The sequence below is a fragment of the Chiloscyllium plagiosum genome, unplaced genomic scaffold, assembly GCF_037043375.1.
Source record: "Chiloscyllium plagiosum isolate Xiang-an unplaced genomic scaffold, Cpla_swu_hap1 HiC_scaffold_8, whole genome shotgun sequence".
Taxonomy (NCBI): Eukaryota; Metazoa; Chordata; class Chondrichthyes; order Orectolobiformes; family Hemiscylliidae; genus Chiloscyllium; species Chiloscyllium plagiosum.
Genome location: NW_028270146.1, coordinates 99312563 through 99327503, shown reverse-complemented (window position 1 = coordinate 99327503; position 14941 = coordinate 99312563). Strand labels below are relative to the sequence as shown.

At 40.6% G+C, this 14941-nt stretch overlaps 1 protein-coding gene across 1 annotated transcript; it reads right to left on the bottom strand.

The window, feature by feature from the left end:
- Window positions 1-452: 452 nt before the first annotated feature.
- LOC122553998 (EEF1A lysine methyltransferase 3-like) lies at window positions 453-14723 on the bottom strand. Its single transcript, XM_043698484.2, has 4 exons — window positions 14585-14723; window positions 8913-9212; window positions 7130-7241; window positions 453-1685 (listed from the first exon to the last, which is right to left on the bottom strand). The coding sequence occupies exons 2-4, from the start codon at window positions 9066-9068 to the stop codon at window positions 1273-1275; spliced, it is 681 nt and encodes a 226-aa protein (XP_043554419.2). The 5' UTR covers window positions 9069-9212; window positions 14585-14723; the 3' UTR covers window positions 453-1272.
- Window positions 14724-14941: the final 218 nt, after the last annotated feature.

Sequence of the window (14941 nt, the reverse complement as noted above, 5' to 3'; positions counted from 1 at the left end):
GGCGCGCGGAGTGACGAGGTAAAAACAATGACTGCAGATGCTGGAAACCAGATATTTCGCTGCTCGTTGGATGCTGCCTGAACTGCTGTGCTCTTCCAGCGCGGAGTGACGGTATAACTGGGAGAAAGTGTGTTTTTTTGTTCAAGGAGTGATAGTATAACTTGGAGTGTGTGTGCAGAGTGACAATGTGACTTGTGTTAGGTTGATGGTGAGGCTGGCAATGAGTGTGCAGTGTTGCTGGGTGTGTGCAGAGTGTCGGTGTCACTGGTAGTCTGTGCATGTGTAGGGTGATGATACGAGTGCGCAGAGTGAGGGCGGCAAAGTGGTGCCAACATTCCCCTTTGCAGCATTGAATTTAGTTGGTCACAACATGAATGATGATTCCTCAGGGAATAAATATCTACTCAATCCCGAGCTCATGCGAAAGAATAGTGTGAACACTCAAGGAAACACCTTTTATTATTTCACTATTTTTCAGTGTTGAAAGAAGTTAGTGTTAGACAATGAGAAATATTAAGCTAACATTAGTTCGTTCGATCAGTTCTATTCCGCACAAACTCCTCTCAGCAGTTCCAACATCACGGTTTTGGCTGGGGGCATTTTAATGTGGAACCTGGTGTAGTGTAATTTGCATTAGTCACGTTTTTGTGGAATTTAGAACTGCCCATAATTAATAATGTCAGGCTGTTAGTCTGAAAATATAACGTCTTTTTGACCAAATGATAGAAGCAGCTCTCCCTCTGGGGTGAAGTTGGGATGCGAAGTATATTTTTTAGGAATGGCCTGTTTATCCTGGGTGAGGGAGGGGATACTTTGAGCAGCATAGTGCCTCTAGTGGCTTCAGAGAATGTAAGGCTGAGCGAAAGTGGAGTTCAGTACAAATCAACTCAGAAAGGTGCATTGGGAATCATTCAGTGACATGAATTATTAGTGATATGGACCTTGTTGCAGTTGATTTTTAGAATTTGAATCTTGCTTCAGCCTGGCGGACGGAGGAGTTGGTTATTAAGGTGACTCCCTAGAAATTCCATCATCTTCCAACATTAATTTCCAAACTTAGAGTGAAGAGACAAAAGATCTTCAGGAGCTTGCTGAGTTAACAATCAAACCTTGAATACAATGGGGAGGTGGAAAAATACAAAGCAGGGACTAGAAATGATTGAATAAGAGTATTGACAATTTTCGCAAACTTATTCTGAAAGAGTCACCGGTAACACGAACTCTGCAGAGATAGGAAACCTGTCACCTCTCCACCCTTGTTAATATAAAGTGTCACATCTGTGTCTTCTCTACATCGCCAGGGCTCTTCTTGGTCCCCTTGAACACAACGATTTCTTTGTCTGCAGTTCTGTGAACAATCTCCGTGTTGAAGTCCACCGGGAGGAGCTTTTCGTGGAAATCCATGGCCCCCATGCTCTCTCGCATCTTGGAACAGATGTAGATGACGGTGTTCTCGTTACTGAGGTGTTGCAGGGTCTTTATGAGAGCAGGGAAGTCCCGTGAACTGTAGACAATATCAGTGCCCAGGATGAAGTCGTAGTTTGTGGGGAACTGATTTTGGTTTTCACCCCAAGTGAGAGCAGAGACTTTGGTCCGCTGTTGAACGGAGACGGGGATGTTGTTGGCAACATTGAACTGTATTTGACTGAGAACATTTGGTTGGTCTGTCAGGGTGACATCTCCGCCTGCCAAACAAATTTTAAATAGTCACTGTTTTGCCGTGTGCTTAGAGTCCAGCTCTGTTTAGTTTCCCAATGAGCTGATGTTAGAACCCATTTAATCTCTTGCAAGTACTCTTTATTTAAAAGTCGTTTTCGGGGGTAGCAGTGAAATTAAACATTGCTGAAACGAGATGCAATGTCGAACTTACATTCATCAAGTATGAGGTGCAAGAAACCAAACTTGGAAAGGGAACAATAATTTCTACTGCCTGAGGATGTCATGGGGGAACATTTGGGAGACAGTGATCAATGTATTATAAGGTTCAATATGATGTGGAGAATAACGTGATTTTGAAGTGTAGGTTTATACTTCCTTGAAAGTGGAGTCGCAGGTAAATCGGTTAGTGAAGAAGTGGTTTGGTATGCTTCCCTTTATTGGTCAGTGCATTGAGTATAGGAGTTGGGAGGTCATGTTGCAGGTGTACTGGTCATTGGTTAGGTCACTATTGGGATACAGTGTGCAATTCTGGTCTCCCTGCTACAGGAAGGATGTTGTGAAACTTGAAAGGGTTCAGAAAAGATTTAGAAGGATTTTGCCAGGATTGGAGGGTTTGAAGAGGCTGAATAGACTGGGGCTATTTTCCCTGGCGCATCAAAAACTGAAAGGTTATGTTATAGAAGTTCTTAAAATCATGAGGGTCATGGACAGGATAAATAAACAAACCCTGGGGTGAGGGAGTTCAAAACTAGTGGGCTAGATTTAAAGTAGGAGGGGTAAGATTTAAAAGGGACCTAAGGGGCAATGTTTTCGCACAGAGGCTGATGTGTGTATGGTACAAGCTACCAGAGGAAGTAGTGGCAGCTGGTACAATTACAACATTTAAAAGGCATCTGGATGGGTATATGAATAAGAAGGGTTGAGAAGGATATGGGCCAAATGGGACTAGATTTATTTAGGATATCTGGTTGCCATGGATGAGTTGGACCAAAGGGTCTGTTTCCATACTGTATATTTCTCTGACTCTAACCCAGAGTGAGAAAAATCAATTGGGGGAGAGCCAAGAACAAAGCTGGGCAGGATTGAGTGGAATGAGAGATGGGTGGTAAAAATACTAACTAAACAATGTGACACTTTCTAAGAGGAGATGTTTGGATATTCTCCCCCAAACAGGTGGAAAATACAAATCCAGAGCTGGATGACAAAGGATATTAAGATTAAAAAAAGCAAAAAAAATGCTTCTGATATGTGTCGGGTAAACTGAGAACCAAGACAAATGTTGAAAGTTTAGAGGAGAGGCCAAAAAGCAAATAAAAGAAGCAAAAATAAATAATTAGAAAAGACATGTAACCAATATAAAGAAATGGTCTTATATGGCCATATAAATAGTAAAAGATTGCTAAAAGGAAGAATAGAGTCAATTAGGGATCAAAATGAAGATTTACACTCGGGGGGAAAGAGCATAGCAAAGCTGTCTTTACTAGAGGAGAGAGATGTTCCCTGGACCATAGTGACAGAGGACGGAACTCAAACACTAGAACAGATCAAAATTGATAGGCTGGAAGTTTTGAGTAGATTGTTGGTACTTAAGGTTGACAGGACCGGCTGAGATAATGTTTCAGTCTTCCTTAGATTCAGGGGAGGTGCCAGAAGACTGGAAAGTTGCAAACATATTGCGTCCTTCAATAAAGATTATAAGCATAAGACCCATCTGGGCTGGGAAAACTCCTAGAGACAATTGTTTGGGATAGAATCAGTAGTGACATGGTGAAGGGTGGGTTGATTAGGAAGAATCCGTACAGATTTCTAAAGAAGAAATTGTATTTAACTAAACTGCTGGTGTTTTTTGAAGAGGGAACAGAAAGGGTTGATAACATTGTTTATCTGTAGATAAACAGCATGGAACTTGGTGAATTTGTGAACTCCATGGGAAACAGCCTTATAATCACAAAAACACTTTTCGGTCATTTATCTTTGTTACTTGACACTGAAACAAATTTGAAATAATTTGCCACTTCCCCTTTGAGGGAAATATGATTTTTGGAACAAACTATCATGTGGAACCTTGCCAAAAGTCTTGATATACTCTATAAAGACTACATCTAATACACTACCTCCATCAATCCTCTTGTAACTTGAGAAGTTATTTAGACTGCACCTTCCCTCAATAAATCCATGCAAACTGTCCTGATTTAAAAGATAATTTATACTGTCTTTAAAACTTACGCCATGATTTTCTCACAACCGTGATTAGACCTGTAATTACTTGGGCTAACCCATATTTCTTTTTAAACCATCGTACAACATTAGCTGTCATTCAATCCTTTGACATCATGCCTTAAGCTAGTGGTGATTAGAAAATAATAGTCAGACTCTACTATTTCTTTTCTTGCTTCTCTTAAAACTCCTCAGATTCATTTCAACATTTGTTTTCAAGGTGCTGACATTTTAATATTTCCTCCCCTCACTGTGTTTAACCATCCCATATTTCATGCCCCACTACTTAACTATTATGTTTCACCTCCTCTTCTGGGAAAAAGAGATGCAATGTATTTGTGAAGCTCCATGCTCATATCTTCTATCTGCACTGTTCGTGATAATATTTTAATAATCAATCATATCGGGAATTGATTAACTCGCTGGGTAAGTTTATTTAAAACAGTTAAATACATAAAAATATGAAACGGATGGTACAGCAAATATACAGCTTGTACTGTCAGGCAGAGTTGCAACATTGTATATACATTGCATATGGACTCCTTAAAAGTGACATCTCTTAAAGGCAAACCACTTATATAACAATATTTCCACACACAAATTTGCCCTTTCAGAATTTATAAATAATCTTTGGGTTTTTCTTAATTTTATATGTCAAATTAAATTTAGGTTTTAAAAAAAGAACAAAATTAACAAGCTAATTTTGATAAAAAAAAGGTTAAATCATAATTTTCAGCAATAGTTGCAAAATAGGTGATAAAGTCATAGAGTCATAGAGATGTACAGCACAAAAACAGACCCTTCGGTCCAACTCGTCCATGCCGACCAGATATCCCAACCCAATCGAGTCCCACTTGCCAGCACCTGCCACATATCCCGCCAAACCCTTCCTATTCATTTACTCATCCAGGTGCCTTTTAAATGTTGCAATTGTACTAGCATCCACCATTTCCTCTGGGAGCTCATTCCATACATATACCACCCTCTGCATGAAAAGGTTGCCCCTTAGGTCTCTTTTAAATCTTTCCCCTCTCACCCTAAACCTATGCTCCCTAGTTCTGGACTCGCCCACTCCAGGAAAAAGACTTCATCTGTTTATCCTATCCATGCCCCTCATGATTTTATAAAACTCTGTAAGGTCACCCCTCCGACGCTCCAGGGAAAACAACCCCAGCCTATTCAACTTCTTCCTATAGCTCAAATTATTCAACCCTGGCAATAGTGAGGTTAGCAGCTGAAAATGTGTTGCTGGAAAAGCGCAGCAGGTCAGGCAGCATCCAAGGAGCAGGAGAATCGACGTTTCGGGCATGAGCCCTTCTTCAGGATGCTGCCTGACCTGCTGCGTTTTTCCAGCAACACATTTTCAGCTCTGATCTCCAGCATCTGCAGTCCTCACTTTCTCCCAGTAATGAGGTTAGCAGGCCATTTTATATCTGGGAGCCAGTATCAACATTGCTTGACAAAATCTTTGCATCGTATGATAAGGAAAGCTAAATGCCAATGACATCTAATGGTCTAACATTGGAATAACAGCAACATTTGGATTTTATTCTAGAGGAATGTTTGTTGGTTCACAGGGTCTAACATGGATACTGATTGGAGCGAACAAGCATGCATAAGTTCCCAGTTCAATGCTCCATCTGAGTCAAGATGTTCAGAGTGATGTAGGAATGTTACATCAGGAGCAAAGAGTCTATTTTCGAGATTATCTCGCCCTCAGCTCAGCAACTAAAGGCAAAATGTGTTCAAATGACCAGGATGCTGCTGTGGTTATGAAGAGAGATTGGATAGACTGCGTTTGTTTCCTTTGGAGCAGAGGAGACTGAGATGAGACATGATTAAGATGTTTAAAATTATGAGGGGAAGAAATGTTTCCCAATTGTGGTGGGATGAATAACTGAGGCTTAGACTTAAAGTAAGAGACAAGGTTTAAAGGGGATGTGAGGAAAAACTTTTTCTCTGAAATGGGTGATGAAAATCTGGAACTCACTGCCTGTAACATCAGAACCCTCATAACATTTAATAAGTATTTAGATGTATATTTGTGCATACAAGGCTATGGGCCAAGTGCTGGAAAATGGATTACAATAGTTGGGTGGTTGTTTTGACTAGCACAGACTCAATGGCTTAAAGATCTTTTTCTGTGCAGTAGACCTCTATGACTCTGAAACATGTTACATTTACATTGACAGGAGATTTTTAGGTCAGTGGCGGTAAAATTGAGTTACCGTGCCTCCAGAGGAAAGACGGAACTTGATCCATAATGATACATTATTGGAAACCCATTGATTGGAAAGGAATTTTCAAGAGAAATACAAAGATTGAAACAATTCTTTATGAAAATTTAATTGCTTCCTTTACATGGAGGATTAAGCATGACATTAGAAGAGGGATCAAAAAGGTATGTTAAACACATTTAGGATAGAAAGTGGGGAGAAACAATCAGTAGCTAATCAACCGTCATGAGGATAAAACCCTCTGATCGAGACAGGGTACATTGATGCATACTAGAAGTATTAGGAATGAGACTGCAGACCGTATTACAATTCTGTGGGAACCCAGTACTGTACTTCAATAAGGTAGGAAAACAGAAAATAAAACTAATGATAAAATAGTTGTTCAGACTGACAAAAGGTGGAAAGTTGTGTCCCATAAGTATTAATACAGGAACTATTGCTGTTCACAATTTACATAAATGATACGTACTCAGGAATCAAAAAAATACTATTTCAATATTTGAAGCCAGTACCATATGAAAGATGTTGTTAATATAGAAAAGGAATCTGTCAGGCAGGATTGATGAGGCTGGTGGTCCTTTTCTAAAGATAAGAAAAAAACTGAGGATTGGTGGATATCTTCAGAATTATGAAAACGTTTGATGAGATAGGCATAGAGAAGATGTTTTGTGGGGGAAACCAAAACTAAGTGGTCATAAACAAAACATAGTCACTGATAAATCCAATACAGAAGTCAGGAGAAATCTGTTTAGCCCAGACAGTGGTTATGATGTGAAAGTCATTGCCATAAGGAATAGCTGAGGCAACTGAAAGAGATGCATTTAAGGGCAAGTAAGACAAACAGAAGAGAAAAAGGAACAGAAAGATACATTGATGGTGTGAAAGGAAGAATGGGGGTGTCGAAGCTCATGTGGATCTTAAGCCTAGTGTTGTATTTGTTGGGCCTATTTCTGTGACCGATCCTGTTTCTTGATAGTCCATTGATCTCCTTCACACCTACAAAGTCTTTAACTCACCTAGCAAGACAGCAAGAATTCCAACGATCCCAGTCCCCGATCCCAATTCAATCACCTTCTTCCCAGAAAAACTAATCTTTTCTCGCTCAAAGTACTGACAGAGAACAAGGCCCTGAAAAAGATGTTCCATTAATTCAGCAATAATTTTTCATGAAAGAATATGTAAGCTCAGGGCAGGGTGTGAATATGATTTGCAGACAAACAGGATTCAGGGAGTCAGTACATGGAATAAGAACAATGTAGCTTCACTGCATCACATCATGAAGGTTACAAACTAGTGCATCACGCATGAAGGATATAAAGTCTGGACAGTACATATTGTGTTCAAACCCATGGTGTCAGGGACCATAGAGATGTAGTGTATAGTGTCAGAGGGTTTAACCCCTTAAAAAGGAAAAGAACTTGCATTTATACAGCATTGCTCACAAATTCAGGATTTCCCAAAATTCTTCACAACAAAAGATTTATTTCAAATTTTCTAGTAGTGCCAAGGAGAGTAAGATTTGAATATATGGCAGGGAGACAGCAAACCTTTGGGTCCCAAAATGATATAAACACAGTACCTCTGCCCAGACGATAAATCTTTATTAGTGTTTTATTATTATGGTGTCAAGGATAACATAACAATAACAGATTAATCCAAAGAGGATGTAAGCCATTGCAGATGGAAAAACGATACATGATGCTAGTGAAGATGTTAACTCTGACCAGGAGCATACACACTTAATAGACAGTGTCGAGGCAGCTTCAAACTTAATACTTGTATCCCAGGATGATTTGAAATCCAAACATGGTGAGTGTGAGGGTACATGGTTCCAGGAACGTATTGACATTGTCTGTTGTGCCCAGGAGGATATTAACCTTGCATATGGTGCCTAAAAGGTCCTCTGCCCAGGAAGATAGGAACTGTGTGTATCCTAGCCAGGAAGATCTGAGACTGGCTCAAGCACTTGCAGGGATGTTGATAAAGGAGTGGTGTCCTCAGCATCAAATAGATTCAGTGCATATGTGGTACAAATGTTTAAAATTAACTAAATGGGTTTCTAGAGGAGACTTTACTCAGAGAGTAGTAAGGGTATGGAATGCTTTGCCTGCAACAATAGTAGATTCGCCAAGTTTAAGTGCATTTAAGTCATCATTGGACAGGCATATGGACGTACATGGAATTGTGTAGGAGGGATGGGCTTCAGATTAGTATGACAGGGCGGCGCAACATCGAGGGCTGAAGGGCCTGTACTGCGCTGTAATGTTCTATGTTCTATGATGTCACTCTTCACAAATGATGTGTAGGATATTTGGTGACATATTTTGTGATTATCTCCTGGAACTTGTTTGTGTCTCCCTTTTGGGATTGGTAAGGAATTCCCCATAATATTTCATTCTAGCCTAGGATCAGGTATCTGAATAATTTGAAACATAAAGTGTGGTGCAAGTAGCATTGGCTGGGAATGAGTGATTTTGTCTCCCATCTTCATCACAGGGTTTCTTGGATCTGTTATAATCCTATTAGTAGAAATTGATCATAGTAATTAGGCAACAACATTTTTATTATTAGTATCATTGTACCATACAACTACCAGAATGGTAGAAAGCAAACTAGATTATCTTTCATCATCTGCTGGTTCCTATCTTCCTATGTATAGTAACTCAGAAACTCACTGTATCAATTGAGCAACTACAACATCAGAGTTGACAGGGAGCAGGTTGGATAGCACGAAACACAGGCAACAGGTTAGTTTTACATCTATCAGCTCAATACATTCACACTAAATGTTGGACTTACAGCTTCCCAGATTATTGCGGATATCCCAAGATTACTGGTGAAGTCCCGAGTGATTCTCAAATGGTGCCCGCAAAATTGATAGCGACTTTCTAGTTTGTTGATTCCCTCCTTGAATTCAGAGCTGTTGCAGTTCTTCTCTTCCTGTTGTGATTGCATTCTTCTGTCTGAAGTCACTCAACACCCTGGTGATCCTGACTGACCTTCTCAAATTGACAAGCAACTTTCTTCCAGTGGCCTGGTATGACTCTGTCTCAGTGTGTGCTGTCTATTTGATGTACAGTAGGTGAAGCAATTGAAACTCTGAGATGGAAACAACATAAACTTTGTTAACTTAATCTGAAGTGAGTAAATTAAAGGGGTTGAATTGCAGCCTATATTTTAAGACCAGATATTTTTAAGACAGGATGAAGCCTATTACTTTTCTAATCTTAGAGATTTGATGAAAAGTCATAGGCCTAAAATGTTAACTCTGTTTTTCAATTAATGAGCACACCCAGCTTCTTCTTTATGTATTAGCGTCTCTTTAACTGCTACCTCTTCTTCAGGCATGCCCACCTTGAAGAAGCACTGCTCTGACAGGATTTCTGCTTGTTGCTTTGACTTGGTTCAACTTCATTGCTTTTTAATTTCCAGCTTTGCATTTGATCAGATATCCATCAAAACCTACTTTCACAACCCTATCTCCTTCCTCTGCAACTATTTTCAGCTAATTTCATGCAAGTTCCAATTGAAATTCCACTCTCCATATTTTGGATACACTCGCAATTGCTGAATCATCAAGGCGATGCTTCCCAAACATTTTTTCCACTGTGAACCCATTTCGAGGCTTGAAAGTTGTTGTGACCCCTCTGAGAGAATGGGAGTGGCTTACTGTGAGCATGGAGAGGTGGTAATGTGTGCAGTGAGATTGGACCCCTATTAGAAGGGAGTGCAGCTGTTATTGCTTGGTCACAGCTCCATTGCAGCTATTGCTGTCCCAAACCTTATAATACCAAAATGTCAGCTCAGGGATCCTGAACCCCACTTTGGGAAGCCTTGCTCCAAGGCATTAATCTTTGTTATTCATTCATGGGATTTTGGATGTCGCTTCCAAGAGTTTTCTGCCTTCTTGTCTATTTCCTGTATTTGTGATTCACCTGCACATTTCCCACTGACCTCTTACCCTCAAGATCTTTTAACTGAGGATTGTCAGCAGCCATCACAATTTCTGTGCTTCCCCTCACTCACACTAACCTGTCTCCCTCTGAATTTGCCAACAACGAAACCACACTTCCTTTCACTCCACATCCTGTAATGACATTCCACTCTCCCTGTTCCTCTGTATTCATTGCATCTGCTCCAAAAGTGCAACCTTCCATACTGATACTTCTTGTATGTCTTCATTTTTCTTTGACTGAAAAATTAGCCACCCCACCATGACCACCAACATGACTGTCAGACTCCTCCACCCTGTCCACCCCAATTCCTGCAGTTTTCCTCTTACCCCTTGTACTCTATTTTAGAACCATGTTAGAATTCTTCCTTTTATTCCACTAAAACCTGAATTTTAACAGGTCATCCTCTGCCATTTCTGACATCCCCAGTGTGACACCACCAGTAAATGAATCCAGCCCCCCTTTCCTATCAATATTCTGAAAGGACTGTTCCCTCCCCAGTACCCTGATCCGCTGCTTAATAGAGTTGCCAATTTGGTGGATGTATTCCTGGAGGACAGAGCTGGGGTCGCATCTTTTCTGTGAAACTGAACCTCCTCCAATTAATTGTTCTCACTATGAATTGTTCATGGAGATCATACTGAAATAACATTGGTATTTCAGGACTCCTAAAATACTTCAATCCTTATTCACTTCATGTTTTATGTTGCTCATCATTTGCTCACCAATATTTGCATTACTTTTGCAGACGTACCTTTTCGCAGTCCTACACAAGAACAGTTGACATTAGATTGTGCAAGTAGTTTTAAGTGGCACTGGCTCATTTCATAGATCCCTACATGACAAACTCTCCCCTGTCTTAAGAGATGGAAATAGAAAATACTAAGCATTTCAGGCACAGCTGTGGAAAGAGAAAAACAGTTTGACTTTGGCTGGAATACTGTGTATAGTTTCAGGAGGGGTGTGATCACATTGGAGAGAGTGCAGAATGGCTCCAGGGATGACAAACCTCAGGTTTAGAGATCGACAGTAGAAGTTGGAACTGTTTTCTTTGGAGAAAAGTAGGATAAGAGGAGAGGAATCTGAAAGCCTTCTGTAAACATACTAAAAGTGAAAGGGTGGTAAAAGGAGGCGAGGGGCTGATTAGGAATCTAAAAGGGAAGATACACATGCAGGCAGAGGGCATAGCTGAGGTACTAAATTAATATTTTTCATTTGTCTTTAATAATGGAAGAAGATGCTACCAAAGTTGTAGCTAAAGAGAAGGTACATGAGACATTGTATAGGCTAAAAATTAATAAAGAGGAGGTACAAAAAAGACATAATTAAAAGCAAAAAAATTGCGGATGCTGGGAATTTGAAATAAAAATAGATAATGCTGGAGACACTCAGCATCTGTAGAGAGATAGAGTCGGAGTTAGCAGTATAAGTCTGATATAACTCTTCTTTAGAACTGAAAGAAGCTAGAGGCCAATTGGTGTTATGCTGTTGACAGAATTGGAGGGAGGAAAAAGGAGGAGGAAGAGGAGCGAGTGGAACCTATAGTGAGGGTGCCCAGAGCAAAAGAGAAAGGACTGCTGTTGGTGATAAACGAGAGTTAGGGATGTAAATTAGGTGTACATGCTAGGTGTGAAATGGAGAAAGTGGGTTTGCCTCACTGAGATCAAAGCCATTGAGATACAAACAAGATGTGGAAGCAGGGAAGAGGATAAATTACATCCATCCATGCTTTAATTATTGTATACAACTCATCAAATGCTTCTGATGCTTCAGTTGCATCAAAGCCTCATATAATATTAGGGAGTCAAATGGTACTTAGATCATGAAAGCTGAATTTAATCTTTTACACTCCACTTTAACGATATCTATGAAAGGATGAATATCACAGTGAGAGCTTGCTGCAGGCTGCTTCCTGGATTACCACTCATATTATGCAAGGGTATGCAAATTTTATTTTCCTCACACTCTCTCAGAAATTAAAATTGAGTTTTCTGAGTTTAATTATTTGTCTTTGTTTTGTAAATAGTTTTTTTTCTACCATTAACTAAATAGAGTCATAGAGTAATGGAGATGTACAGCATGGAAACAGACCCTTCGGTCCAACCCGACCATGCCGACCAGATATCCCAACCCAATCTAGTCCCACCTGCCAGCACCCGGCCCATATCCCTCCAAACCCTTCCTATTCATATACCCATCCAAATGCCTCTTAAATGTTGCAATTGTACCAGCCTCCACCACTTCCTCTGGCAGCTCATTCCATACACGTACCACCCTTTGTGTGAAAAAGTTGCCCCTTAGGTCTCTTTTATATCTATCCCCTCTCACCCTAAACCTATGCCCTTTAGTTCTGGACTCCCTGACCCCAGGGAAAACATTTTGTCTATTTATCCTATCCATGCCCCTCATAATTTTGTAAACCTCTATAAGGTCACCCCTCAGCCTCCGATGCTCCAGGGAAAACAGCCCCAGCCTATTCAACCTCTCCCTATAGCTCAAATCCTCCAACCCTGGCAATATCCTTGTAAATCTTTTCTGAACCCTTTCAAGTTTCACAACATCTTTCTGATAGGAAGGAGACCAGAATTGTACGCAATATTCGAACAGTGGCCTAACCAATGTCCTATACAGCCGCAACATGACCTCCCAACTCCTGTACTCAATACTCTGACCAATAAAAAAAAGCATATCAAACACCTTCTTCACTATCCTATCTACCTGTGGCTCTACTTTCAAGGAACTATGAACCTGCACTCCAAGGTCTCTTTGTTCAGCAACATTCCCTCGGACCTTACCATTAAGTGTATAAGTCCTGCTAAGATTTCCTTTCCCAAAATGCAGCACCTCGCATTTATTGGCCCATCTGGTCAAGATCCTGTTGTTATCTGAGGTAACTTTCTTCACTGTCCACTACACCTCCAATTTTGGTGTCACCTGCAAACTTACTAACTGTATCTCATGCTCTCATCCAAATCATTTATGTAAATGACAAAAAGTAGAGGACCCAGCACCGATCCTTGTGGCACTCCACTGGTCACAGGCCTACAGTCTGAAAAAGAACCCTCTCCCACCACCCGCTGTCTTCTACCTTTGAGCCAGTTCTGTATCCAAATGGCTAGTTCTCCCTGTATTCCATGAGATCTAACCTTGCTAATCAGTCTCCCATGGGGAACCTTGTCGAACACCTCACTGGAGTCCATATAGATCACATCTACCGCTCTGCCCTCATCAATCCTCTTTGTTACTTCTTCAAAAAGCTTAATCAAGTTTGTGAGACTTGATTTCCCATGCACAAAGCCATGTTGACTATCCCTAATCAGTCCTTGCCTTTCCAAATACATGTACATCCTGTCCCTCAGGATTCCCTCCAACAACTTGCCCACCACCGAGGTCAGGCTCACTGGTCTATAGTTCCCTGGCTTGCCCTTACCACCCTTCTTAAACAGTGGCACCACATTTGCCAACCTCCAGTCTTCTGGCACCTCGCCTGTGACTATCGATGATACAAATATCTCAGCAAAAGGCCGAGCAATCACTTCTCTAGCTTCCCACAGAATTCTCAGGTACACCTGATCAGGTCCTGGGAATTTATCCACCTTTACCCATTTCAAGACATCCAGCACTTCCTCCTCTGTAATCTAGACATTTTGCAAGATATCACCATCTAGTTCCCTACAGTCTATATCTTCCATATCCTTTTCCACAGTAAATACTGATGCAAAATATTCATTTAGTATCTCCCCCATTTTCTGCGGCTCCACACAAAGGCCGCCTTGCTGATGTTTGAGGGGCCCTATTCTCTCCCGAGTTACCCTTTTGTCCTTAATGTATTTGTGTTAGTTAGGGAGTATAGCTTGGATGTTAAAAGCCATCAGCGCCAGTGTCCTATTTATCAAAATGCTTTGTATATTATAACCATTTCCCATGCTACAAAAACGGCATTTGGAATTGTTAGCAATTGGGGAATCCTGGCTGTTAATACTGCTTCCGTATAATGAGTGTAGACTCCAAGACTGACCACTCCAGGCTTTGTGACTAATGTACATCCAAGACAGATTGGTCTCAGACCAAGCACAGTTTCACTGCACCTCAAATAATTTCAGTTAAGTTGAACAACATTTGCGATACCCATCTTAAGTTTGTTATCACAATTTTTACCACTCAAAATTGGGCAGTGATCTGTCTCATGAGATAGCTATTTGGGCTGGAATTGAGACTGAAATAAAGGTTGTCAGAGTTCGACTGAAATAGAAGAACTTTTACAGCAAATGATGGGATCAAATGCAAAATACTGCAGATGTTGTGAATTAAAAAAAAAATTAAAAGAAAATTCATCTGGTGAGATAGCAACTGTGGAGGGACAAACAGTCGTTGGAGTTTCAAATTGACCAGAACTGCCCAGAGCTCATCACCAGCATGAATTGAAATAATAATTATAAATCAGGAGCTCTGAGGATAAATCAATGCACTGAGAGATTTGGACTATGGTTACCAACAAATTTAAATTAGAAAACTTACTTTGCAATTTTCCTGCAGTCCTCACTGACGTTAAACTTTCTTCAGTACAGTTGACCTGAAACTGCTAGGTTCTCATTGAGAGCTCCCACTGCAAGGCAGTTTTAATAGGGCATAATCTCTTCAGATTGCTACAACCTCACATTTTGTCCTAACTCTTGTGCATTTGTGATGTGAAGCATCAGAATAGGAGGTTTTCTTATGCTGATAATCTCCCCTCACTTGGTGTCCTGTTGTTGTGCAGGAACATCCAGTACTGGGCTGAGACAAATCACTGGGAGGATCCCATTCAATTGTGAGTCTCTTCCTGTGTCTCTCTGCCTATTTTGAGGAAGCCCTTATCAGTTCCAATTTCTGCTA

What these genes read in the sequence shown, in the direction of transcription:
- LOC122553998 (XM_043698484.2), bottom strand. Translation starts at nt 9,068, where the DNA reads ATGCAATCACAACAGGAAGAGAAGAACTGCAACAGCTCTGAATTCAAG. An exon ending in CCGCAATAATCTGGGAAGCT is followed by an intron (nt 7,242 to 8,912) that starts GTAAGTCCAACA and finishes CATCTTTTTCAG; the next exon opens with GGCCTTGTTCTCTGTCAGTA. An exon ending in AATTCTTGCTGTCTTGCTAG is followed by an intron (nt 1,686 to 7,129) that starts GTGAGTTAAAGA and finishes TTTGTTTGGCAG; the next exon opens with GCGGAGATGTCACCCTGACA.